We start from the raw sequence: 27463 nt of genomic DNA on the forward strand, positions 1-27463 counted from the left end.
GCAATTAATTTCTTAGAAACCTATTGGAAAAATTATTTCTTTCTCAAAATTATTATGAAAACGCGGGCCGTTTTGCTTTTTAAGAGATTAATTTCCGATAGGTAATATTGTTGACATACTATTCTAATTCGGTTGTATACAGAAGTACTAACGGATAGTTTAATTATTTATCTATCTGCAATCTGTCGATAAGTTAGTTAGCCACGTTGCTATATGTCAAAAATTGTATAGTGCATACATTTTGGGAACTCACTCGCCATATTTGATCTATGTGTTTACTGTCAAAACTCATTAGGACAGTACGATTTTAGTCCTTAATTTAACGGTGAACCGTACTTTTGACATGATAGTTGACATATAGAGCAAATATGGCGAGTGAGTTCTCAAAATTTATGCATTGTATGGTCTGTTTTGACAAATAACAACGTTGCTAAGTAACTTATAGACAGATTAGAGTATATTGAATATTATTAAAACATTCGAGCCGTAATTACATTTCGTGTTCTACCGGATTAGCAACAAAATAATATAGTAAGCTCTCTGTACCGTGCTATTTTTATATTCAATATATCAGTATATTTAAGACCGCAGATCCACTAAACTGGGCCGTGTGAAAGGGCCTTACATGTAGAAGCGCGGGAAAGTCCGGGCGCGGAGCTTGTATAGGGGCGTTGTAAACCCGGAGACTGCCTTGTTGGACTTGATCCAAAAATTTTGGTAAAATAATATAAAAGCAAAATATATGTGTTTTTATTACGAACTCTTATGTTTTATTTCATTACATACACGTGGCATACAGTACGCGGCAGAAAATAATGTACATCGACCTTCAGAAGGAGATAGCGGATTTGTACAGCATTGTCTCTGTCCTTGAGACCGACAAAACATCATATAGGTATGAGTGACAGAGACAACGCTCTACAAAGCTGAAATGTCACTCTAAAGGCCGATGTACATTATTTTCTGCCGCGTATTATACACTTAACACCTCTACAGGAGGATCGATTGTATTTATTTATTATTTTTACCAGAAAGTTGTAACAATAAAGAGAAAAAGAAAGTAAAAACCGGCCAAGTGTGAGTCAGGCTCGCGCAATGAGGGTTCCGTACTACAGTCGTATTTTTTCGACATTTTGCACGATAATTCAAAAACTATGATACATAAAAATAAATAAAAATCTGTTTTAGAATGTACAGGTGAAGACCTTTCATATTATGATACCTCACTTGATATAGTCACTCACTTCGAAAGTTGAAAATACCAATTATTAGTTCATGACCACAATTTAATTTTTTTGTGTGATCTAACCCTAAATGCACGGTTTTCAGGTTTTCCCCAAATGTCAGCTATAAGATCTGCCTACCTGCCAAATTTCATGATTCTAGGTCAACGGGAAGTACCCTGTAGGTTTCTTGACAGACCGACAGACAACAAAGTGATAAGGGTTCCGTTTTTGCTTTTGAGGTACGGAACCCTAAAAAGGGACAGGACAGAAGCACTTTATCCGGTGACTTATGGAGGACAAAAGTCCCAATCTTTTACTGCGTTGTTTCGCCGTAACAATGCCGTTGTTTGTGCAATGCCGTTTTTAGTGAATCAGTTTTGTCCTCCGCGGACAATAGTACCTACCTCGGTGACAGGCCGTTGTTATTACCTGCAGTAGGTAATTGGCAATCTTTATGGTAGATATTCAATGGCATTGCTTATTAGAATGTCATTGTAGCTATTACACGTAACATCATACAAGCGCTAGTTTATGTATAAGTTACGTGTGTGCGAAATATTTGCGCAAGGTTTTTAGTTTCTAAACTTGTGCAAATTTCGATATTAAACCCGTGATACAATTGCATCAAAATCGGTTCAGTATTTTGAATATATCGTTTTGCCGTTAGTACTTTAAAATTAGGTGTTTTTAAAAGCAAAATAAAACAATGGATAGTTAATAATAAAATTTATTAATAAAAATATACTTAATAATATCATTTTATACACTTAACATGAACAAGGCACTTGCACTTACGATTACAATAAAATAATATCATTAATGGCACATTTATGTGTTAACTTCTTGCTTTAACTTGCTTCACTGGACTTCGATGGTTATACTGGTTTTTACAGAACGAAGTAAGGGTGCAAACACATTGACCTGACGCAGCGTGTCGTGAATCGTGATGCGACTGGACGTGATCGGAGTCAATAGTTTTGTAAAAGACATGAATCTAGCCTATGCATTGCGACACACAACGTCACTGCCGTAATTTATTTTCACCTTATGTAATCTTTTTCAATTTTAAAGATTTGATCTATTGTTAAGTATTACTTACTTAGGTACTTATTTAGTAAAATTATTATTTTTATTAACGTAATCTAGCGAAGTCTGACTTTTATAAAGATTTTATTTTAATTACATAGGTACTCATTTCTTTTAAATTCGCATTTTGAATCACGTTTACAAGTTGGTTTGGTTTGGTTAGTTACGATACGAATTTGTTACCTATCTATAAAATGTTTAACTACAATCTTCTTCTATATATATAAAAGGAAAAGGTGACTGACTGATCTATCAACGCACAGCTCAAACTACTGGACGGATCGGGCTTAAATTTGGCATGCAGATAGCTATTACGACGTAGGCATCCGCTAAGAAAGGATTTTTGAAAATTCAACCCCTAAGGAGGTGAAATAGGGGTTTGATATTTGTATAGTCCACGCGGACGAAGTCGCGAGCATAAGCTAGTACTATATAAAATACGGACATTTATACAAACAATCAAATACTTTAAATTATCATATTTTGGGGAAGTTGAAGAAATTAAAGGGAACATAATAGCTATTATCTATTTTTATTACAATAGATGGCGTTGCTAGTACGACATCAAAAATATAATTATTAAAAATATTAAAAATCCATAATTATTATTATTTAAATACCTACCTAATTACTTGTACCATCGAAAATTTATTATTGAATATTTTATTAATAAAAAATGCAAGTACCGTAATTTGACAAGTATTTCACATAATAATGCAAAACTGTATAAAGGTGCAAACACATTAGGCTGATGCAGCGTGTTGTGAGTGAGTCGTGACGCGATAGAATGCGGTCGGATAAAGTCATTGCCTTTAAAGTAAGTATTGACAATGTCTTGTCAAAAAAATACACACAAATTCTCGTTAATCCTTTAAGGCGCAAAGCTCACTTACAGAGTGGAGTGGAGTCGAAGTTTTCTTGTATGACAACTCAAACTAAATTACTTGAAATAAACAGCGCCGAGTGTTTTATTTTCATAATCCGTATGTCAAAGACATCATAGTATTAAAGCTGAGTGCACTCCACTAAGTTTTGGTATGCCAGGCTGAGATCTATAGAGCGTACCTACTTGGACTTTGCTCAGACTAAAAAAGAATAACGAGACTATAGAATAGAATAGAATAGAATGTTTTTTATTCATGTAAACTTTTTAAAAGTGCTTATGAATAGTCAGGTAGTTTTAATTTACCACTGGTTCGGTGACTATATCAGTACCCTTATTATAAATGCGAAAGTGTGTCTGTTTGTTGGTTTGTCCTTCAATCACGTCGCAACGGTTCAAACGGATTGACGTGATTTTTTGCATAGGTAGGCATAGATAGAGACCTGGAGAGTGACATAGGCTACTTTTTATCCCGGAAAATCAAAGAGTTCCCACGGGATTTTTAAAAACCTAATTCGACGCGGAAGTCGCGGGCATCACATAAATATCTGTCTCATTAGCTCTTCGATTGATCGACCGTCACGCCGGGATGCGTCATGACTCACAACACACAACGACACTGCAATCCGTTTGCGGCGCGTGCAGTCTACATAATGACGCAAGGCATGGCGCAGCAGAGCGGCAAACAGATCGGTACAGCGGTTTTCTTCTCTGTATGCTTTTCCTTGCTGCGCGCGCCTGACTCGTATTCGTACATTCCCCGGCCAGAAGCGTGTGCGCCGCCACCTTGCATCATTGCCTGGAAAAGAGAAATAAATTATTTAAAAAAAAGTAATAAATTACTTTTAGGTAACTAGGTATGCAGAAATTATTGAGTCAAATTAAACATTCTTGAAAGAAAAAATATTTAGTAGAATTCTACTAACAATCTAAAATGTTCTAACTACCTTGATTGACTTTTGAATTCTTAGTACATTTCGATTTAGTAAGCTAAAAAACCAGTCAAGTGCGAGTCAGACTCGCGCATCGAGGGTTCCTTACTACACTTACAGCCGTATTTTTTTGACATTTTGCATGATAAATCAAAAACTATTATGCATAAAAATCTGCATAAATTTTTAGAATGTACAGCCCTTTCATATGATACCTCACTTGGTATAGTAATCATACTTTGAAAATACTAATTATTATTAGTTCACAACACACATTTTAATATTTTTTGTGACGTAACCAGAAATTCACGGTTTTCGGATTTTCCCTTTACTTGTGATATAAGACCTACCTTACTTAATGATTAAATAGGTTCAAGTACACATTGGTACCTATTTTGGCTTTGACTTTGAAAAATATTTTAAGTAGAATTCTACTTACAGCAGACTGGTAGCCTCCGCCGCCAGCGACCACTGGTGCATCTTTCTTCTCAAAAGGCACATGACCCGGTGGGTAGTAAACCGCAGGACCCGCTACATTCCTGCTGCCGCCGATGGGTAGCGATGGCTTCTTGGCAGTATCATTCTGGGCATTCTGAGCATTCTGGCTTAAGCTCTCGTGAGTTACTTCGACTTTACGACGGGTGATGCCATCCGGTTGGGTAGGGAACCGCTGTCAAATCAAATATTTTGTCAGTACATCAAAAGGTTAGTAACCAAAATAGGCTTTAGATGAAATGCAAAACATTAAAGATCAATGTGAGCTTAATACCTATTTTTCTGACTCTAAATTTAAATACTTATGTAGGTACTAGAAAAAAAAAAGGTTCTAGTCAATATATATATGAGAATAGAATAGAGAAAAATAAATAACGAAAGCATTAAGTGAAAGCTATTGTTTTGATCATAATGACGAGTATGCCTAAAGTGTGCTCCTTGAACGGAGTCCCGTCACCTACACGTAAAGAGGATGCCGCGAAGCGACTGGATATGTAAGACTGAGAACTGGGTATGATAGCGCTCTTTACGTAAGGCTTATGTTCAACAGTGGACGCTGAATGATAACGATAAGCTGTAAAAACGTTAATGAAAGTCTTACCGCTTCAGGGAAGTCAGCGAGCAGGTCGTCAAGTTTCTTGGGCGGTTGCTGCGTGCCACCCGACGGCGTAGCAGGGCGTGGGAAGGGTGAGGGCGAGGGCGAGAGTGTGCGCGAGGGCGGGGGCGCGGGCGAAGGGTAGCGCTGCGACGAATTTTGAGACGAGTAGCTCGTCTCGCTGTACTTGTAGCTTGTTGGACCCTAAAGAATAAATAATGTGTAATTAAAATTACCAAATTAGTAAAACACATAATGTGTAGACTCGGCACAAAGCAGCTTTAATAAAATGATAGGTATAGGTTTACTTTGCAACATTTCGAGACGGCAATGGGGGTACGAGGCGGGGGGACGCGACGCCCTGGCTGAGCGGGTGTGCGGGGCGTCTCTACCCCGATTGCCATCTCGACCTGTCGAATACTGTACTTAATCAAAATCAAGTATTAACTATGTTGCTAATTTCTGTGGAGATTGATCGCGGTGGCTGAAATTAGGTCGGGATGAGATTAAAAATATTATTGTTATGATGCTTACATGTGGGCCGTGTCCATTGTGCGGGTCGTTGGGCTGCGCGGGCAGGAGCGTGATGTTGGCGGGCGCCGGGTACAGCACGCGCTCACTCGTAACCTCTGAACACACAATTTAAATACTACATATGAAATAAAAAAACCGGCCAAGTGCGAGTCGGACTTGAGCACGAACGGTTCCGTACCTAGGGTTATCTATAAAAACGAGCAAAAAAATCACGTTTGTTGTATAGGAGCCCGTTAAATATTTGTTTTATTCTGTTTTTTAGTATTCGTTGTTATAGTAAACAGAAATTCATCATCTGTGAAAATTTCAACTGTGTAACTATCACGGTTCATGAGATACAGACTGGTAACTGACAGACGGACAGCGGGCTCTTCTCAGACCTGGGTGCGTTTGGAACCCTCGTTTCGAGCTTGTAGTTTTAAGTTTACGCATTAATAATCACCACTAAGTACCTAGGTACATATTGCAAATTCAGCAAGTAAGAATCAGAAAGTGTATTACAATAATACCCAATAATCAAGGATTTTCCACAAAAATAGCTGAAGTCGTTGTGATGATATTTCATACCTTCTAGGTATATTATGACTGTAACGAGTGACCAATAATTCTTTTAATCTTAAGTTAAGTAATTTACAATGTATTTACTACATTTTTCCTGATGAAAGTGCCACTATACAATTGTTTGATGATGTTTTAAATATTATAGACTAAATTCTACTAATTTTTCAGCATGCATAACTTAAGTAGCATTCTACTTAAAATTAACTGTTGGTAGTCTACTTACCGTCGGTAGCGTGTGTGCGGTAGTGCAGCCGCGTGTTGCAGTGCGAGCAGTGCTGGCACCCCCCCGCGGGAGGGGGGCCGGGAGCCGTGACCAACTTCACGGGGGTCGATGAGTTAGTTATCGTTGTTGTACTGAAAAGAGGGTTTCATTGATTAGGTAGGTACCTAATATTTTAACTGCGTTGGTCTATTCATAATAATCATGATCAACCCATCACCGGCTCACTACAGAGCACGGGTCTCTTCTCAGAGTGAGGAGGGTTTTGGCCATAGTCTACCACGCGTCCAAGTGCATATTGGCAGACTTCACACACCTTTGAGAACATTATGGAGAACTATCAGGCATGACAATTTCTTCACGATGTTTACCTTCAACGTTTATTGGCGTTGGTCTATTGGCTAGCTTTAATTCGAGTGCGAATCATGAAGTTCGCGGGTTCGAGTACCGAGTCGGTTTAAAAAATTCATTCGGTTTTTCGGTCAAGAAATTTTTGGTAGCAGCTCGTAGTTGGGAAGTTGGCGGTACCACACCCTCATGCCTTGGAGATCACGTACAGTTAAGCCGGCAGGAAATATTGTACATCGACCTTTAGAAAGAGATAGTGATTTCGTAGAGCGTTGTCTCTGTCACTCATACCTATGTGACGTTTCCAATTGCCGATTGCATGAAATATCATATCACTAGCTGCCGCCTGCGAATTCCGCGTGGATTTAGGTTTTCAACAATCCCGCGGGAACTCTGGCTTTCCGGGATAAAAAGTAGCCTATGTCACTCTCCAGGTCTTTGACTATACCCATGCAAAAACTCACGTCAATCCGTTGCTCCGTTGCGACGTGATTGAAGGACAAACCAACAAATAAACACACTTTCACATCCATACTAATATTATAAATGCGAAAGTGTGTCTGTCTGTCTGTCTATCTGCTAGCTTTTCACGGTCCAACCGTTCAACCAATTTTAATGAAATTTGGTACAGAGTTAGCTTATATCCCGGGGACGGTCATAGGCTACTTTTCATCCCGGAAAATTGATGAGTTCCCACAGGATTTTAAAAAATCTAAATCCACGCGTACGAAGTCGCGGGCATCAGCTAGTTTATAATAAGGGTAATAAATAAAATAAAAAAATAATAATAAGGGTAGGTACTGATGATACTCACTCGTGTAGGACGTGCTCGTTGTGCGTGTGGGAATGCGAGTGCTCGGGAATGGGCACACTGGTGGGGTCTTGGTCGGCGGGCACCTCGTAAGTGTAGGTCTTGACTGTGGTGGTCACTTTGTTCATGGGAGCACCCTGTCGCGTCAGCTGGAATAGAGAATAGGCGTATAATTGTATATCGCAAGCGTAGCGAGCGCGATTTTTTTAAGAACCGATTTTTAGGGTTCCATACAGGAAGGGTGTCAACAGGGTCCTATTACTAAGCTCCGCTATCCGTCCGTCCGTACGTCAGTCAGTGGGCTATATCTCGTGAATCGTAATAAGTAGAGCGTTAAAATTTTCACAGACTATGTATTTCTAATGCCGCTATAACAACAAATAACAAAAAAAATTAAAAGAAAATAAAAAAAATAAAAAATTGATAAGAAAAATAAAATATTTTGAAGCGCACTCTATTGACAAGTAGCTAATCGAAGACGAGGACGGTTTGAGTGCCCTAGGCCGGCGAAATTCCGGCTAGAAGAACAACACCGGGGTAACGCGAATATCCCGCGCCCTACCCGGGTAAGGAGGCTACGCCTCGAGGCTCGTGCGCCGGAGGCCAACCAGAGGAGTGAAAAAGTTTCAACTCATCACCGCTAGATGTCTTTACTAGTTTTGTATCTTGCCGTTAGATGGCGCTATATTTTTTTTTAGGGTTTCCTTTCAAAAGTAATATTTCTTGTACGATATGGTACGGAACCCTTTATGTGCGAATCTGACGCGTACTTGGCCGATTTTTAATCATCAAATCACTTTTACTCCATTTGACAGTGTGTAAGTAGATAATCGTAAAAAGTGCTAAAAAAATTAAACCTAAACTAAACTACTAAACACTAACCGTTCCGGTGGTGGACGATGTGTGGCAATGAGAGCAGATGGTGGGTGGTACCATTTGTGGTATCGCGGGAGACACCTGAGATGGTACCACTCGAGATTCTGCAACAATTAATATAAAGATGAGATTTTTTCCGTCTTTTGCAAGGTTCTTGAAAAGTATCCGCTCATAATTTAATACACACAGTGGTAAGACACTGCTTACCCGTTTTCTCCTCCCTGTAGACCTCTTGCCTGACCTCAGCAGCGCGTGTGATGGTGGGGGGAGGGGGAGCGCCCCAGGAGGAGGACTCGAGCCTCTCCTCGTGCTTCAGCGTCGAGTAGCCGCTAGAGGGCGCTTTGGCGGGAACACTGAAACAACACATTTCCCATTTGACAAAACTCATTTTGAACTCCTAAATTACTACGTGAATTTTAATGGGTTTTATTTTTTTAAACTTTTTACGAGGAAAGCGAAAAAAGCAGGACGGTCTACCTTCGCCCACGGGTCTAAGGTGACCCGGCTGACCTCAAACCTTGAGTGACCCACTTTAGTCAAGTCCAAGACACCTCCCAGTTTGTAACTGCAGGAGCGCGTTATTGAAAAATTATGACAAAATTTCAAACTCGCAAAAACAGAAAGAAATTAAAAGTAAAAAAAAACAAGATAGCAGAATATAAGCATGCAACTCACCCCCGCCTGTAGTCAAATGATGTGCTTTCAGCTGTATCTGAATTGTAACCACCTGAAACAACAACAATTTCTTGATTTTTAGGGTTCCGTACCTCAAAAGGAAAAACGGAACCCTTATAGGATCACTTTGTTGTCTGTCTGTCTGTCAAGAAACCTACAGGGTACAGGGTACTTCCCGTTGACCTAGAATCATGAAATTTGGCAGGTAGGTAGATCTTATAGCTGACATTTGGGAAAAAATCTGAAAACCGTGAATTTAGGGTTAGATCACACAAAAAAAATTAAATTGTGGTCATGAACTAATAATTAGTATTTTCAACTTTCGAAGTAAGTGACTATATCAAGTGGGGTATCATATGAAAGGTCTTCACATGTACATTCTAAAACAGATTTTTATTTATTTTTATGCATCATAGTTTTTGAATTATCGTGCAAAATGTCGAAAAAATACGACTGTGGTACGGAACCCTCATTGCGCGAGCCTGACTCGCACTTGGCCGGTTTTTTGAATAAGTATTGTAAGATAGTAACAGTAAAAAAATTACCCAGCTGATATTGCTAAGGGTGTTGATCTTCTCAGACCAGGGTGCGTTTAGAACCCTTAATTTTAAGTCGACATAGATTTATTCCATTTAATTATATATTCAAGCCATCATCAATATCAACGAATCGCCGGCTCACTACAGAGACCAGGGTCTCCGAATGAGAAGGTTCATAGTCCGCCACGCTGGCCAAGTGCGGATTGGTAAACTTGACACACCTTTGAGAACATTGTGTAGAACTCTCAGGCATGCACTCACGATGTTTTTCTTCACCATAAAAGCAAGTTGCTTAAAAGGCATAGAACGAAAAGTTAGAGGTGCGTGCCGATTTTGAGTTTGAACACACTTTCGCATTTATAATAAGGGTACTGATGAAGAAGGTATGATAGTACGTACTCTTGTAAAGCTGTCGTTCTTGGTCCTTCTGCAAGTCGTCGAGAAGAGAGTCCAGCTCGTCGACATTCTGGGACAGTTCCTTCGTCGCTTTAGAGCTTTTCACTTTCAAGTATCCTGCCAAGGAGAAACGACAATTTAAAAAAATCTTCACCTTTGAGGTCAGAGCATCATTGCCTAGAAGATGCCTAATTCACTCTGGTCTTAAATACCTACAGACAAGCTGCCTTAGCTGCAAGTAAGAGTATCCGCGTATTAGGCAGCTTGTCTGCGGTAGCCAATCCAACCAATTTGTCAACACCTTGGAGTCTGCACTAGGTAGCCTAGAATTCTTGGCTGCGGCAACCTAGAAACGAGCATGACTGCATGGCAGCTAGAGCGAAAAGGTGTATGCTCGTTGTACATGCAATTGACGTTCAGAAAACCGGCGCGGCGGGGTGATTACGTATCTCGTGACAGGCTTGCGACAGGTGTAAATCTCGCGATCATTGCTGTCAAACGTCCGGCTAGAGAGAGACAGCAATAGCCACAAAGCAAAATAAGAAGAAGAAGAGAGACAGCAAATGAACTGTCGCATTGTTACTGCTGTCGCGTTGCTGTCGCTACTGCTAAGTTTTACGTAATCACCCCGCCGATTCTGCTACAGAAGTAGAGGATGAATCCAATGTTTTGTTTTTGCTTTGAATTTCTTACGAGAGGTCGTTCCATATCAAATGGTACCTACTAAACAATTCGTTCAAAGCGTTGTCGAGTTATTTATCTATGGGCATAAATCTGTACCTGGGGTAGAGCTGGTGGTTTCGTAGTTGTACGTCCTAGTACCAGTGCTGATTGCAGGCAGTTCCCTCTCCTCGCGCTCGTAGTAGTACGTAGTGCTTTCTCCCTTTGGCAAGGTCTTCGGTGGGACCGAGTATTCCTGGAACAGGCGAAACATAGAAACATTTACGAAAAATCTTTACATTTTTATATCATCGCTAGACGTTGGAGTCCCAAGGTGCTGGAATGGCGACCTCGCAGGCGGCGCGCAAGACCGTGGCGTGTAGAAGTCCCTACAAGAGACCTATGTCCAGCAGTGGACGTTTATCGGTTGATGATGATGATCATCGCTAGGATGGAGTGCCTACGACTTGATGCCTTGGGCGTTAAAACACGTTACAAAATCCTGGAGAGTATCCTGGGATGGAATAATAGTACCTACTCAGTGCTGTAATGCTGTGAAAAGTTAGTGGGGCGTCCTTTTCCAGAATTCAGATCCGGATCCTTTAGCTTAAGGAGGAGCAAAATCCCCACGGACTTCTGCTGACAGGGCAACCGATTTGCATGGATTGAAACAACCTTACCATGTCCTTCTAATCAACATCGGACATTTTTTTATTTAGATATTCTTGACTGCGATCTCATCTGGCGGTAAGTGATGATACAATCTAAGATGGAAGCGAATAACCTGGAAGGAATATGGCAGTTTTTGAATCATACCCCTAATGGGTTTCTAGGTTTCTACACTCCTTTAAAATGCAGACGGTTCGTCGTTCTCATTGTTCAACTCTTTCTTTCTACCCTTCACTGCATCCTTTCCAGCTCAGTACGCGACAGGTTGGGACGCCCCGCACACATGCACGGCCCCCGCGCTAACCCAATGCGGGCGAGCGCGAGTGACGTGCGGGTGTGCGGGGTGTCCCCGCCTCATACCCCGATAGCCATTTCGATCTGTCGCGTACTATACAAGATAGCTGCAACTCACCTCGACAGTGCGCAAGTCCTTCCGGTCGTACTTCCCGGAGGGGTGTTTCTCCTCCTTGTACTCGTAGTGGTACTCTCTCGCCCCTCCCCCTCTGCCCAGCGAGTCCAGCTTGCTGCCTTTCGGGATCAGTTCGGATTTTATCATATCTGCAATCAATAAAAAATTGTGAGTAGATTTCGTACGTTTAGAGGGCGTGTGTCTGTTTATCTGTCTGTCACAGCGATTTGCTCCGAATCTACTGGACCTATTGAATGTACACATATATACCTACCTAATATGAATTTCTGTGACCCACACACGGACGTGATGTTCTCTCCACACGACTTCAACTCGCATTAGTCCGGTTTTTTAACCGACTTCCAAAAAGGAGGTAGTTCTCAATTCAGCCTCTTTTTTATGTAACTATGTACCTACCTACACCGATTTTTTCGAGGTTTCGATTAGCAAATTTTTTTTTAATCAACAGAGGAGTTGTTCTAATATGTTAGGCATCACAGATACGTACCAAATTGTTCGTCTGTGTAGGGCACATTGCCCCTGGAGCTGGAGTACTCCTTGTACTCCTTGTGCTTGCTGTACGACTTGGTGGCCATGGTCCACTTGCTGTGCTACCTGAAACAACCCAATATGGATATTATTATAGGTGGCGGAAAGCAACTGAATAGAATACCGACTAATATAAGCTTTTGCCCGCAACTTATAATTTCACGTCCGCCTGTTATAATTTACACGCGGCTTTTATAAGGAAAAGCTAACTGACTGATCTATCAACGCACAGCTCAAACTACTAGACGGATCGAGCTGAAATAAGGCATGCTGGTAGCTATTATGGCTTAGACATTAAGGAACCTAAATTAAATTAAATTAAATTCTTTATTTAAAGGTATAAATAAGGAAGGATTTTTGAAAATTCTACTCCCAAGGGGGTAAAATAGGAATTTGAAATAGTGTAGTCGACGCGGACGAATTTCGCTATAATTATAAGGCTATAATAACACTCTGGGATATTGTACCTACAGGTTTTTTTTTATTGAAAATAAATAAATTCTAAAGGGTACCTGTTAGTAAGTACAAGGAAGGAACATGAAGGCATCTCTGCAACTGGTTTGGAGAGGCAGTTTGTAAAGAGCAAGTCGCTTGTCAAGTGGAATTTGCAACATTACCATCCCACGCGATTGTTAGTGGCGCCTGCCTGCGCTACATTTCACCATTGCCGTCTAGTCTTTTTTTAATTCATTATAGGCAAACGCTTGACCACAATCACACCTGATGGAAAGTGATGATGTGGCCTAAGATGGGACGCGTTTACCTAGAAGATGCCTATTCACTCTTGTTTTAAAGATACCCGGGTTGTAATTGGTAGGAAACATATCGTGGAAGAGTATTCCAAACCTTAGCCATACGTACGAGGAATGATGACGCAAAACGTTTTGTGCGTATGGGATGTCGACGACATAAGGATGGAAACTCGCCCAACGTCTTCCGGTTCGGTGGTAAAATGGTAATACGACTAGAATCTAGAGAATAATTAAAGCATCTAACTAAGTAGGCAATCTCTGAAATCTGGACAAATCATGAAAGGAAGGAAAGGAATGCTCAACATTTTGACCTTAGCAGAACTTCTCAACAGGTGGACCTAAATATGAACATGTGTAAGACGAAAATCTTGTCTAATCCATCCAGTAATCGTTGAGAGGTACCTTCTCGAAATTGTAGACGAATTATAGAAGTTGGGGTCTCAATGTGCTGGAATGGCGACCTCGCACCAGAAGGCGCAGCGTTAGAAGACCCCCCACTAAGTGGACAGACGACGTCAGGCGAGTTGCAGGGAGCCCCTGGATTCATGCGGCGCAAGACCGTGGCGTGTGGAAGTTCCTATAAGAGACTTTGTACAGCAGTGGACGGTTGTTGTCGATGATGATGATGATCATCATTATTATTATGTGTGTGTGTATATTGTGTGTGTGCGTGTGTGTGTTAGCCTCACGAACCGTCTACAGACCTACTCTTCCTATTGTTTTGTGACTCCACATTGGCACCTCATTGGCACCGACAAAAAAACAGTCGAATTGAGAACCTCCTCCTTCTTTTGAAGTCGGTTAAAAAAGGGTCTTGACAGACAGACAGGCAGACGGATAACGAAGTGTAAGGATCTGGTTTTCTTTTGAGGTACGGAACCCTAAAAATATAATTTATGCTTAACATTTGAACAGCTGCGGTCGCCAAATCTGGTAACAACGAGTGGTTTCTGTGTCATGGTCTGTAAACCGAGAATGTAGCTATTTTATACATATACCTACCCGTACCTGCCTGAGTTTACTTACTTCAATGTCAAAATCAAAATATTTTTTACGACGGCTGTCAGGAAACTTCTAACAAAACATCGAGGCTTTGACGTCACGGGTAGGCATCAAATGTTAGTCATATTATTTGACGCAGGTAGCCCTAAAGAAGCCCTAAGTATTTTTCTTTGATTTTACGTCAACCATGGACCTAGGTCCATGACGTCAACATAATAGCCTTTTTCTTTACCATATACTGAAAAGTGTTTTATTTCAAATATCATTCGAGAAGTACTTATTAAGTTATCAAGTCTAATTACTATATAAATCATGACCGCGTGGAAAGGTGCCAAGAATACTGGCTGCATTTCCGCGCTGGACAGCCAGGCTGATCCGTTGCGCAAAAACTGAACCAGCCCTTCTGTCACCAGATGAGGCTATTAATCGCGGTGAAATGTCTCGTAAATTTTTTTTTGCACTAAGACTCCATGGCCCTAGGGTCTCCACGGCAAACGGCACAAAAATGTAACTCTCTATAAGAGAGGCATACTTGCGCCGCTTGCCGTTTTCAGCTGTTTCTGCAGCGGCTCCCGGTCTTGATGCTGTCTTCCTGATATGACACGGGGCCAATGTGTCAACGCAAGTTGCGTCCCACATTAGCGCCCGTCCCCGTTCCCAGGGAACCAGCGTCAATCCATCAGGTCTCTAGCCATCATCCCGACTAATCCCTGCCGGCTCAATGAGCGCAGGAATATTTATGGTGGCAAGAGCTCTTTTAATCGTATCGTTATATAATATCCTAATATATGACATATTATTATCGTCGATTCAGGATCAAACCGAGGGTTCCCTCACTCTAGTTCACTCTGCCTGATATCTCAGAATACATAAAGGCTATTCCTATAATAATAAAAATTAACAATATAACTATACCATTAAATAGGTAGGCAAATAAACTCAAAGAGAATACTTTTTCATCTGATTTTGTATGGGGCAGCCTATTTTTTGTGTGTGCTAAAATTAATTTGCCTAAAAATGTTTCGCCCAAACTTTGTTCAAAGCAAACTTACGTGTTCCCACATTATCATATTGTGACGTCATGTTTCCTGCAAAACCTATCTTTATGGCCAATGCGACATGCCTTTTGTATGCTAATTCTTATTTTGCCAATTGTTTAGTTAAGAATAATAAGTATTTACCTAAGTACGCAGACGACTGATATTTTCGGTCTAAGGGCGTTTGTGCACTCATAATGCTTCGTGCAATCTCCGCTAACAGTTCGGGAAGCTCTGAAGATGGTGAAGAGTGGAGGAGGTGCTTTATTCCGTAGGCCACTGCACAACATCTGCAGTGGAGTCGGGCATGCCAGATGCAATCTATGAGGGTTTTCCTCCACCGAAAAAAAAATAAGCTGGTTCCTACTTCCGTGCTTAGGTAGTTAAAAAGGGCCTATAAGTCCCGCAAATTGTTATTGCGCTGGAACCATGTCTCATTAACATCGATATGACGTCATTTTGACGTCAACCGAAATAAAAATTTACCATCAGCTCGCTTTCGAGCCTTAGGTATACCGTATACGGTACAAGTCCCGCAAATTGCTAATGCGCATGGCCGCCATTTTAGTGACTTCAGCACTAGACTGAACGAGCAAATTGCTAATGCGCATGGCCGCCATTTTAGTAACGTCAGCACTAGACTGAACAAGTTCGTTCAGTCTAGTGCTGAAGTCATTAAAATGGCGGCCATGCGCATTACCAATTTGCGGGACTTATACCTAAGGTTACTCTCCTATATTATAACGTCACGTCCAACAGCAGTCACTTTATCTGTTATGGAGGATGACATGCATGCACTTCCGCATATAGCGGTCAGATGTGGATGAATCCTTATCTGTCATCGCTCTATTAATAGTATTCCTTTTGAATTATTAATTAGCTAATCAATCAATACATTAATTAATTAACTAGGTGGTAATGATGATGATAATATGATGATAAAGCCTTCGCGAGGCATAATTTTATTATAAATAGTTTTTAGGGTTCATACCTCAAAAGGAAAACGGAACCCTTATAGGATCACTTTGTTGTCATCTATCTGTCTGTCAAGAAACCTAGAGGGTAACCGTTGACCTAGAATCATGAAATTTGGCAGGTAGGTAGGTCTTATAGCACACGTAAGGGGAAAAATCCGAAAACCGTGTATTTGTGGTAACCATTATGAAATATTATTTAAAATGTGTGCATGAACAAAGAATTTGTATTTTCAACTTTGAAAGTAAGATCATTATACTGTGGGGTATCATATGAAAGGGCTTTCTTTATCTGTAGGTAATTAGGTATATTCTAAAACAGAATTTTATTATTTTATTTTTATGCTAAATAGTTTTGATTTCCTCCGAAGCCGAAGCTTTCCACCAGACCAGATCAGAGACAGTTGAGAAATTATAAGTTTCCAAACTGTCCCTGCTGGGAATCGAACGTCAAACCTCCCACAAAAGACCACAGCGCTCACCACTGTGCCAGAGAGGAAATTATGAAATTCTCAACAATATTGTGCAATCTGGATACGAGCCGCGCAGCATCTGTTACAAAATCTTTGATCTCTGAATGTTATTTATTTTCGGGAGCTACTAGTTTCATTCAGAACACCGGGTTACTATTAATTAGACAAATTAGTCAAATATCTTTTACATTTGCAACCTTCTCCCATTGACTTAAGGTTTGTTTCTCATTATTTCTAAATCATTATGGTTTCTACAATGGCCAGTGAAGGAAGACACAGCCGGAGGGCCCAAAAAAAACTATTACTTATAATTACTTTATTAAAATAAAATTAAAACTAATTTACAATACTAAATTTTGGATTTAATGCTACGCGATGTAACATGGTTTGTAAATGAAAAAAAAAATCAAAAAAAATCGACATCAACAACCAGAAACACTAAAAAGTAAAAATAATTTAATTTATTATTTATTACCGAATATTATGAATTATGAAGAGTTTTTGTAAAAGTCCCGCAAATTGCTAATGCGCGTGGCCGCCATTTTAGTGACGTCAGTACTAGACTGAAGTTTCGAGCTGATGGTATATTTTTATTTCGGCTGATGTCAAAATGACGTCATTTCGATGTTAATGAGACATGGTTCCAGTGCAATAGCAATTTACGGGACTTATGCCTCCCCAATTGCCATTTCGACCTGTCGTGTAGGTACTATACTTAGGTATGTTTGGTAAAGTACAATAACACGGAAACGGTGAACTCATTCCGGATTCTTAGCTCATTTGCATGTTCTAGGTTCTAATCAAACTAGTCAACTACCTAGGTACCTGGCTTTTTATAATTGCATGTTGATTTTCCGCCTTGTATTAGTTTAGAGGTGAATGATGGTCTGTAACCTTTTCAATAAAGGCAGTAGGCACAGAGATAGCTTGCACCCTAGAGATGGACATAGACGGATATAAAATACAAGTCGAGCCTGCTTTGCATATTAAAAAAACCGGCCAAGTGCGAGTCAGGCTCGCGCAATGAGGGTTCCGTACTACAGTCGTATTTTTTCGACATTTTGCACGATAATTCAAAAACTATGATGGATAAAAATAAATAAAAAATTGTTTTAAAATGCACAGGTGAAGCCCTTTCATATTATGATACCCCACTTGATATAGTTATCTTACTTCGAAATATGAAAATACTAATGTTCATGACCACAATTTAATTTTTTTTGTGTGATATAACCACAAATTTACGGTTTTCAGATTTTTCCCCTAATACCAGCTATAAGACCCACCTACCTGCCAAATTTCATGATTCTACAGGTCTACGGGAAGTACCTACCCTGTAGGTTTCTTGACAGACAGACAACAAAGTGATCCTATAAGGGTTCCGTTTTTCCTTTTGAGGTATGGAACCCTAAAAAGACGTTTATTTTCAAAACTGTGCCACACATCACATCTTATAACTAAGAGCTAGTTATTCCGGCGCTTCTTCCACCTGGGCATAAGCCCAACGTGCTTCAAGCAAAAGAAGCGCCGGAACAAACTGTCATGTGTGGCATAACCCGACAAAGGGTCCCAGCTCAGCATTATGCTGTATGCCTTTTTAGTTTAATATTCTTTATTGTACACCAAAAAATAAAAAAAAGACACAAAAAGAAACATGTAAAAGAAGAACATACAATCAGCGGCCTTATCGCTGTGAAGCGATCTCTACCAGGCAACTAGGTTGAAGAGGATTTAAGGGCTAGTGAAAACTGGGTTTGCCTTGATGCACAAGAACATACAGCGCTGGTTTTCAGCCAGTAACCTGAACCAGGTACTGGCATATGCATATGCACGAGTCCACCCACTTGTTTGTTGTATTTTTATTACAATTCCGACACCTCGCAGCTCAGCGTGCGTGGGAGTCGGTGAATGAGTGACGCAACATGCGCCCACGGGTTACGACATACAGCCTTTATTGGAAAGGAATCTAGCCCGTCACACTGCCATATTTGCCTACCCGTTTTATAAATCCACTAGCTTATGCTCGCGACTTCGTCTGCGTGGACTACACAAATTTCAAATCCCTATTTCACCCCCTTAGGGGTCGAATTTTCAAAAATCCTTTCTTAGCGGATGCCTACGTCATAATAGCTATCTGCATGCAAAACAGCCCGATCCGTCCAGTAGTTTGAGCTGTGCGTTAATAGAGCAGTCAGTCAGTCAGTCACCTTTTCCTTTTATATATTTAGACTAGCTTCATTCGCATGGACTACAAAATTTCAAACCCCTATGTTAACCCCTTAGGAGTTGAATTTTCAAAAACCCTTTGTTAGTGGATGTCTTTAAGTTATAATAGCTATCTGCATGCCGAATTTCAGCCCGATACATCCAGTACCTGTGTGTCAGTGAGTCAGTCAGTTTTTAGTTATGCTACAAAATCAACTTCCTGCATGGTCCACACCAAATCGCGCCGGAAAGATTCATCTCGTCGTCGGTACCTTGACCGCTATTCGCCTCGAGCGTGACTGACATCACCGCCTTCGACCATCGACTGCTTTTCGTTTATTTTTGCACAGCACCTCTCTCTTTCCCCCGTAGCCTCCCAGGCAGCTGTCAGCGTCTCTCTTGAGGAAATTAAATAAAAAGAAAGACGCTTTAAAAAGTTTTTATTTCTTTTTTACTAGCAGCTGACTTAGATTTTTTGGGTATCGTTCAGTTCATTTCCAATGATCGACGTGGTCGACATCATCTCAACCCATATGCATCGGCGGGACATTACTGCACGGGTCTCCAACTCTCCACTCAGAATGAGGCCCGGTATCCACCTAAGCGGAGAGGAGAGGAGATGCGTTCAATCGACCTATCAGAATCAAAATAGATGACGTGAAAAAATTATCACGATTGTAAAAATCGGATTGGTTTACTTTACACATCTCCTCTCTGCTCCACTTAGGTGGATACCGGGCCTTAGAAGGGTTTAATCCACGGTCCACCACGCTAACCAAGTTGGCAAACTTCACACACCTCTCCAAAGATATTTAAGTTGGGTACTTAAATAATATCTTTATAAGTAGGTATAATAGTAGATAATCTTAAAGTGTGTAGTGATTTTTAAAAACCTAAATCCACGAGGACGTTTAACATTTGTTGGTTCTACATTACTGCTTCACTGAACGATATAAAAGTTGTATTTCGTAGCAAACCTTCAATGGATTAAAAATAAATGTCAAATGAGCTTGATGGATTTCGTTCAGTGATGATCACAGAGTCAGCGAAACACCCGCTGAAAATATTGAACTGACTATTATCTAACCTGATTGATTTATTGAACACGTGTCCACTCCGCTCCACTCCGCTCCACTCCGATCCACTTCAGTGGAAACGCACCCTAAGACCTAACTTCTTAAAACTTGTTTTGTACATGACATCACCGCCGTAGAGTTCGACTGCCTTTTCATTTATTTTTGCACATCACCTCTCTCTTTTCTCCCCAGTCGATATGCAGATATTTCTGTCTCTCTCTTGGCAATTAAACGGGAACAATCAACAAAGATCTCAAAGTTATAAGCACGCAAATTGAAGACAGGATATTCGAGTTACGAAGCCGAAACAGAACTAATTAAAAAGTTCTTTAATTTAAATGAAAGCTGCCCGCAACTTTGCTTATCAGTAGGTACCCTTATTATAAATGCGAAAGTGTATTTGTTTGTTGGTTTGTCCTTCAATCACGTCGCAACGGTGCAACGAATCGACGTGATTTTTTGCATCATAAGGACCTGGAGACTGGAGAGTGACATAGGCTACTTTTTATCCCGGAAAATAAAAGAGTTCCCACGGGATTTTTTAACACCTAATTCCACGCGGATGAAGTCGCGGGCATCAGCTAGTAAAATCTAAAATCACTAGCTGATGCCCGCGACTTCGTACGCGTGGATTTAGGTTCTTAAAAATCCCATGGGAACTCTTTAATTTTCCGGGATAAAAAGAGGCATATGTCACTCTCCAGGACTTTACAGCTACAGCAAAATAATCCATGCAAAAAATCACGTCAATCCGTTGCACCGTTGCGACGTGATTGAAGGATAAACCAACAAACCAATAAACTCCTATAGTCTCCGACAGGTAGAGTAGAGACATGGCAATCGGGGTATGAGGCGGAAGAATACCCCGCACACCCGCACGTCACAGCGCTCGCCCGTACTGTGTTAACGCGGGGCGGGCGGGAAGTCGCGGGCATAAGCTAGTTTGGGCATAAGTTTTAAATTACCTATGCGATCTGTATCAATTTCGAAATGTTTAAAACATTGTTAATGGTGTTCAACGAATTAGCCAGCTGAAGTGGCAGTGGGCAGGCCACGTCTGCCGCAGAACCGATGGCCGATGGGGCAGACGTGTTCTGGAGTGGAGACCGCGTATCAGCAAGCGCAGTGTGGGACGACCTCCAACCCGCTGGACTGACGACCTTAAGAAGATAGCGGGAAGTGGGTGGATGAGGAAGGCGGAGGATCGTGTGTGGTGGCGTGCTCTTGGGAAGGCCTATGTCCAGCAGTGGACGCAAATAGGCTGATTGATTGATAATGGTGTTCAAACATTTTCGAACAACTTTCTATCAGACATCGTCTCGTCAATTTTTATTGATTGTATAACGGTAAAACGGAATACTATGAGAAACAGCAAAATATACCGCGGACTTGAAGCGGGGCGACCATCCAGTCAACTGATAGCCATACACCGTCAAAGGAGACCGACCAATTACATCGTTGGATCCAGAAATTGACGAACCGTTACAAGTTCCAAATTAGTGTGATTTGTTAGATAAAAATATCTTCTTTATATAAATATTATAGTTATAGATTTTTTACTAACAAATATGTTTAAGTTTCGTGTAATTACTAACACCAATATGATCCTTGTTGGTCGAAATAAAAACATTTTATTTATTTATTATTATTTATACTGCTTTAGTTTCAGTTTGAGTGACAATTGCATCATCAAGATACATATATTGGGCTCAAGTCCATGGTTAGGTTATGTAAGATTGTGTTGTTTGAACAATATTTTTTACAATTATCAATCAAGTAATTATAATTAGACGACAAGTGAACTGTTTAGATTGGTTTCCTTTTAAGTAGGTACATAAAATAATCCAACAAAATAATGTAACATCATACTGTAGGTACACCATCCCACTATGCAATTACAGTAATAATCTCGACAAAAACACAGACATTTTTCGTTAATATTTTTCTATATTTAGCAACTGTAAATTCAAATTATTTTTTGTGATTTCGGTTTATCATAAAATGAAGGATTTTTTCCAATAATCTTTTTTTCCTGTAACAAAGACTGTGCTCAAGACTGGACTTAAAACTAGTCAGTCTCCTTTACTGGACGCCGCTTCAACTCCGCTGCGAACTTGATAGATAAACTTGATCGTGTGTGGTCAGCGTGCGATACTATTGAAGTGAGCCCTTAACTAAAATAGTTTAGGAATGACTGCAACTTCAAACCATTTAAGGTCGATGAGTAACACGAAGCATCGCCCGCTGATGAGTGAAAGAATTGTTTATAATTGAGACCGTGCTAATTGCGCCGCGCCCGATGCCCCCGCCTCCTCGATAACCCGGATCGTGACGCATCGACGATTAAAAGTTTATAACAGTTTCATTGGAATAATCTTTCTTATTTCTCAAGAAAACAAGTCAAGTACTTACAAGTACAACACGTACAACAAGTATTTAAAAAACCCATTATATCTAAAAAACACGACTAACCTGCCAAAAAATGAACTAACGTGTAGTTAGTAGTGTAGTGAAATTCTCATTTTGTACGGACCATAAGTAAAAATTTTCACATTTGAAAATGGCGCCATACATTTGCCATATTGAATTTTGTTCAAAAAGTTTAAGGACTGTGTCACTCTGGATAATGTAAGGATTCTAACGATACCCCATGCATCCAAATCTGTTCAGGCATTGAGAAGAAAACAAATAAACAAACCTTCCCGTTTTAGGGTTCCGTACCCGAATAAAATAGTGTTGTACGATAATACGGAACTCGTCGTGAGCGAGTCCGACTCGTACCTGACTGGTTTGCCCGTACCTCAAAAGGAAAAACGGAACCCTTATAGGATCACTTTGTTGTCTGTCTGTCTGTCAGTCAAGAAACCTACAGGGTTCTTCCCGTTGACCTAGAATCATGAATTTTGAATGAAGAAATTTAGCAGGTAGGTGGGTCTTGTAGCTGGCTTTAGGGGAAAAATGAACAGAAAACCGTGAATTTGTGGTCACATCACACAAAAAAAATTAAATTGTGGTCATAAACTAATAATTAGTATATTCAATTTTTGAAGTAAGATAACTATATCAAGTGGGGTATCATATGAAAGGGCTTCACTTGTACATTCTAAAACAGGTTTTTATTTATTTTTAGGTATAATAGTTTTTGATTTATCGTGCAAAATGTCGACAAAATACGATTGTAATTCGCAACCCTCAGTACGCGAGTCTGACTCGCACTTGGCCGGTTTTTTTAAATCTGTCTGAAACCTTTGCATGACATCAGAGGTCAGAACAGTTCTGCTGCAGGTCACGGACAAAAATGGCAAAAGGGGTCAAGTTTACAAAGAAGACTGTCTTATCTGTTTGTGTAACATTTGTATATATAAGTACCTACCTAATTAACGTTAGATAACAACTATAGTTCGCGACAGGTCGAGATGGCAATTGGGGTATGAGGTGGGAGGACACCCCGCGGGGGGGGGGGGAATAGGGGTTTGAAATTTGTGTAGTTCACGCGGACGAAGTCGCGAGCATAACCTAGTTAATATTAAGTATGTTTATGTGTGTGTGTGTACGTATGTAATTTACACTTTATCTAAGTACAAGAACTAAGAATCGATATTATAAGGCATTATCGCACGTGTCATACCTCCACAAAAACTCGTTACCTCGATGTGTCCTTGTCACCACTTATGACATAATGATTGCAGTACACCTACGGACATACAGCCGACGAGTAAAACATACTACCGAAAACATTTACGGAAATATCACCCTTAAGACATCGAACATAGTGGGCATAACAGGTTTTACTAATTCCGATATCTGTATGACCATAATGACCATAAATTCAGTTTAGATTGCTGGCAATGAGATTCTCAGATGAAGATGAAGTTTAGATGCAGTTGATTATGATTAATCGACAATTTTAATTCATGCTTTATGACCGTTGACTGTATTTTAACTAACCTAGCTATGGGTAGATACTTATACCTTGCAATGTGAATAACATTTCATAATTTTTATAGTGTTTTACCTACACATGTTAATTATACATAACAAAAATTGAGAACCGGCAGGAATAGAATCGCGCCCGACGCGCGCGACGCTCTAATCGCGCTCTAGGCGCGATCCCAGGAGACGCGGGTTCGAATCCTGCCGGTTCGCAATTTTTGACATGTATTAAAATTATTTAGTAATCTGAATAACGGTAAGACGTCAAGACCCTCAATAATGACTAGTGAGGAATACGATGCAGAGAGAAAACTAAGTAGGTATATAATAACGTTTCCCTGTGACGCGGACGGTACCATCAATTTCATCGATAATAATCGATCGTTCGATAAAATCGAGCAAATCTGTAAGTTGAGATGACGCCTTTACAGACATCAATATGTACCATCTCTATTTATAAGTCTGCGGTACCAACTACCAACCAGGCCCTATGTCACTATTTACTGTTTAGATAAAACCACAATAGAACTTCTATTCTATATTTATCAGAGGCAATTTTTTTTTTTTAAATTATTATAATTCAGATACATGCAATGTTAGCCCCTGACTGCTATCATCTGGTCTGACTGCATGACTATTTACGTGATATATCCCATCGCATCAACCCACGCCGCGCCGGCTCACTACAGAGCACGGGTCTCTTTTCAGAGTGAGAAGGGTTTTGGCCATAGACTACCACGCTGGCCGTGTGCGGATTGGTAAATTCACATATACCTTTGAGAACATTATGGAGAACTCTCAGGCACGCAGGTTTCTTCACGACGTTTTCCTTCACCGTTAAAGCAAGTGATATTCAATTAATTAAAACGCACATAACTCCGAAAAGTTAGAGGTGCGTGCCCGGGGATCGATATCCCCGACCTCAGATTACAAGGCGGACGTTCCAACCACTAGGCTTTCACAGCTTCCTTGCAGTGAAGCTGTGATATCCTGGTATAATATCATAATAATATTATGTGGTATAGATATATCCAGCCTACATAAAGTGGTCATAAAAGTAAAGTGTAGGTCAATAGGGACCAGTAGGCGGATCGGTTTAGAATGCCGCCCGCCCACCTTCCCTATGGTTCATGGTTTTTATTACCAGACTAACTCGAAAAGGGCTTGCTTTAGACACATACCACGCCAGTGTGTCGAGTCAAGTTCTAATAGAATATTACCACAATGTGCAGGTACAGACTACAGATGGATAAAAATTCATAAGCCTCAATAGCTCAACGGTTAAAGGAGTGTACTGAAAACCGAATGGTCGGCAGTTCAAACCCCGGAGCGGACTTAGGCTACTTTTTATCACGGAAAATCAAAGAGGTCCCACGGGATTTTTTCAAGGCAACGGAATTTTTTTCAACGGAAGGGTTGAACCGATTTTGACTAGTAGGTATAATAAAGATGCTTGCATATCATCCCGGGGACGGATATATATAAGCTGAATTTTATCACAGAATTTAAAAAAAAATTAATTCCACGCAGATGAAGTCACGGGCATCATCTAGTCCATACTAATATTATAAATGCGAAAGTGTGTCTGTCTGTCTGCTAGCCTTTCAGGGCCCATCTGTTCAACCGCTTTTGACGGAATTTGGTACAGCTTGCATCCCGGGAAGCCGAAACAGAACTAATCAAAAAGTTCTTTAATTTAAATGAAAGCTGCCTGCAACTTTGCTTATCAGTAACCCTTATTATAAACGCGAAAGTGTGTTTGTTTGCTGGAAGGACAAACCAACAGGTTTGTCCTTCAATCACGTCGCAACGGTGCAACGAATCGACGTGATTTTTTGCATGCTAAGGACCTGGAGACTGGAGAGTGACATAGGCTACTTTTATCCCGGAAAATCATAGAGTTCCCACGGGATTTTTAAAAACCTAAATCCACGCGGACGAACTCGTGGGCATCATCTAGTTTATAATAAAAGCTTTGAATGAAAAAGGTAACAAATCTCTGAAACCAGTTTTTAAAGCTATAAGTAAACTGATGTCGGATCGTGCGCAAGAAAAACAAACTTCTGCGAAAATGATTTTACGAAAAGAGTTCTCGCTCCAGATTCGTTCGAAGGTCGAATACCGGACTTAAATAGATTTAACATTACTATTACTGAAATGAGGCAAGAGCTTATTTCTTTTTTAAAAGCTTTTTATTAAATTGACTTGTTCATGTTGTCATTCCGTCGAAATGGGTACTTAATTAACTGCTTTCTCGGTGGCGAAGCTGAAGTGGAAATGGGCAGGGCACATAGTTCGAAAAACCGATAGACTTAACTATAAACAAGCCACCGCTTTTGCCGGTAGCGTGGTAAGTAGCCACGGCCGAAGCCTCCCACCAGACCAGACCAGAGATTTAGAAATTATAAAATTCCAAACCTCTGCCAGGAATCGAACCCAGGGCCTCCCACTAATAAGACTACAGTGCTTACTAATGCGCAAAAATGAGTTTAGAATGATGATGATGCCTATACTGTCATTGTTATTTCATATGTAGGTAGATATATCATATTATACGAAATACCTTCAAGCTATTGCTGTCTTTTTCTATATATTTAATTTAAAACATGCCCTCTCATTCTCGCACCTACGTGTAAACTCCAAGGCGAATCGGTTTTTAATGAATGAGAAGCAAAATAAACCGATGTGACACGGTTTTGTATTGAAGGTTCCTTTACATATTATGTACTAGCTAACCCGCCCTGGCTTCGCTCGAGATGAATTTTCAAACACCTTGGCGGGGGTGAAATTTCCAAAAACCCCGAAACACGTAGGTAGGCACAATATTATGGCCTTACTTACATCTTCATTCTTGCCTGAAAGCCCAAATATTATTTTTAATCCTCTTAGTAGGAGTGGAATTTCCGTTCTTTTTAAATAAATAAATACTTATTAGGTATTTTATTTGTTTAGTGTCTAAATCATAAAAGGATAGGTTCCTTTTGTTTCTTACTGTAATTTCAAGTTTGTGAACCCTGCGAATCAGGGCTGTACCACGGAGGAGAAAAATAAATCTCTCGTCCGTGGGCTGTACTGTTGCGGCTGTACGTTGACCGATCAGTCCGTCATTCAGTCAGTCATGACAAGTGTTTTTATATATTTTATGTGAGTTAATTAATACATATTATAAGAAGTAAAAATAGGTAGTTCTATAGTAGGTATACTTGTAACAGAAGTCAACCTCCACGTAACCTCGATAAAACGAATGTTATGTCAAGACTCAAGACTCAAGATAATATAACAAGTTTCAGTTTTCCCGTTGCTTCGTTTTTTTAAGCAAAACCACTAAGTAAGTAGCTACAGCTAGGTAGGTATCTACGTATTTTTAACAATTAAACCCTTGTTTTAACGTTGAAGGAAAACATCGCGAGGAAACCTGCATGCCTAAAAGTTCTCCATAATGTTTTCAAAGGTGTGTGAAATCTGCCGATCCGTACCTACTTGACCAGCGCGATGGTAAACCAACCAAACTACGCCAAACCCTTCTCATTCTAGGAGACCCGTGCTC

General features: G+C 40.3%; 1 protein-coding gene across 2 annotated transcripts in view; it reads right to left on the reverse strand.

The window, feature by feature from the left end:
• Window positions 1-1937: 1937 nt before the first annotated feature.
• Window positions 1938-27463, reverse strand: part of LOC117993323 (uncharacterized) — a 46744-nt gene continuing 21218 nt past the window's right edge. For both annotated transcript variants that reach the window (XM_069506586.1, XM_069506585.1), the window contains exons 2-14: window positions 12424-12530; window positions 11919-12064; window positions 10958-11093; window positions 10181-10294; window positions 9243-9294; window positions 8775-8920; window positions 8574-8671; window positions 7695-7840; window positions 6536-6666; window positions 5752-5846; window positions 5224-5421; window positions 4567-4797; window positions 1938-3994 (exon numbers count right to left, since the gene is read on the reverse strand). In XM_069506586.1, the coding sequence (XP_069362687.1) occupies window positions 3842-3994; window positions 4567-4797; window positions 5224-5421; window positions 5752-5846; window positions 6536-6666; window positions 7695-7840; window positions 8574-8671; window positions 8775-8920; window positions 9243-9294; window positions 10181-10294; window positions 10958-11093; window positions 11919-12064; window positions 12424-12511 (1734 nt within the window). In that variant the 5' untranslated portion in view covers window positions 12512-12530 and the 3' untranslated portion in view covers window positions 1938-3841. The remainder of the gene's footprint in view (window positions 3995-4566; window positions 4798-5223; window positions 5422-5751; window positions 5847-6535; window positions 6667-7694; window positions 7841-8573; window positions 8672-8774; window positions 8921-9242; window positions 9295-10180; window positions 10295-10957; window positions 11094-11918; window positions 12065-12423; window positions 12531-27463) is intronic.

Source organism: Maniola hyperantus, chromosome 23, assembly GCF_902806685.2.
Source record: "Maniola hyperantus chromosome 23, iAphHyp1.2, whole genome shotgun sequence".
In the NCBI taxonomy this organism is placed as follows: domain Eukaryota; kingdom Metazoa; phylum Arthropoda; class Insecta; order Lepidoptera; family Nymphalidae; genus Maniola; species Maniola hyperantus.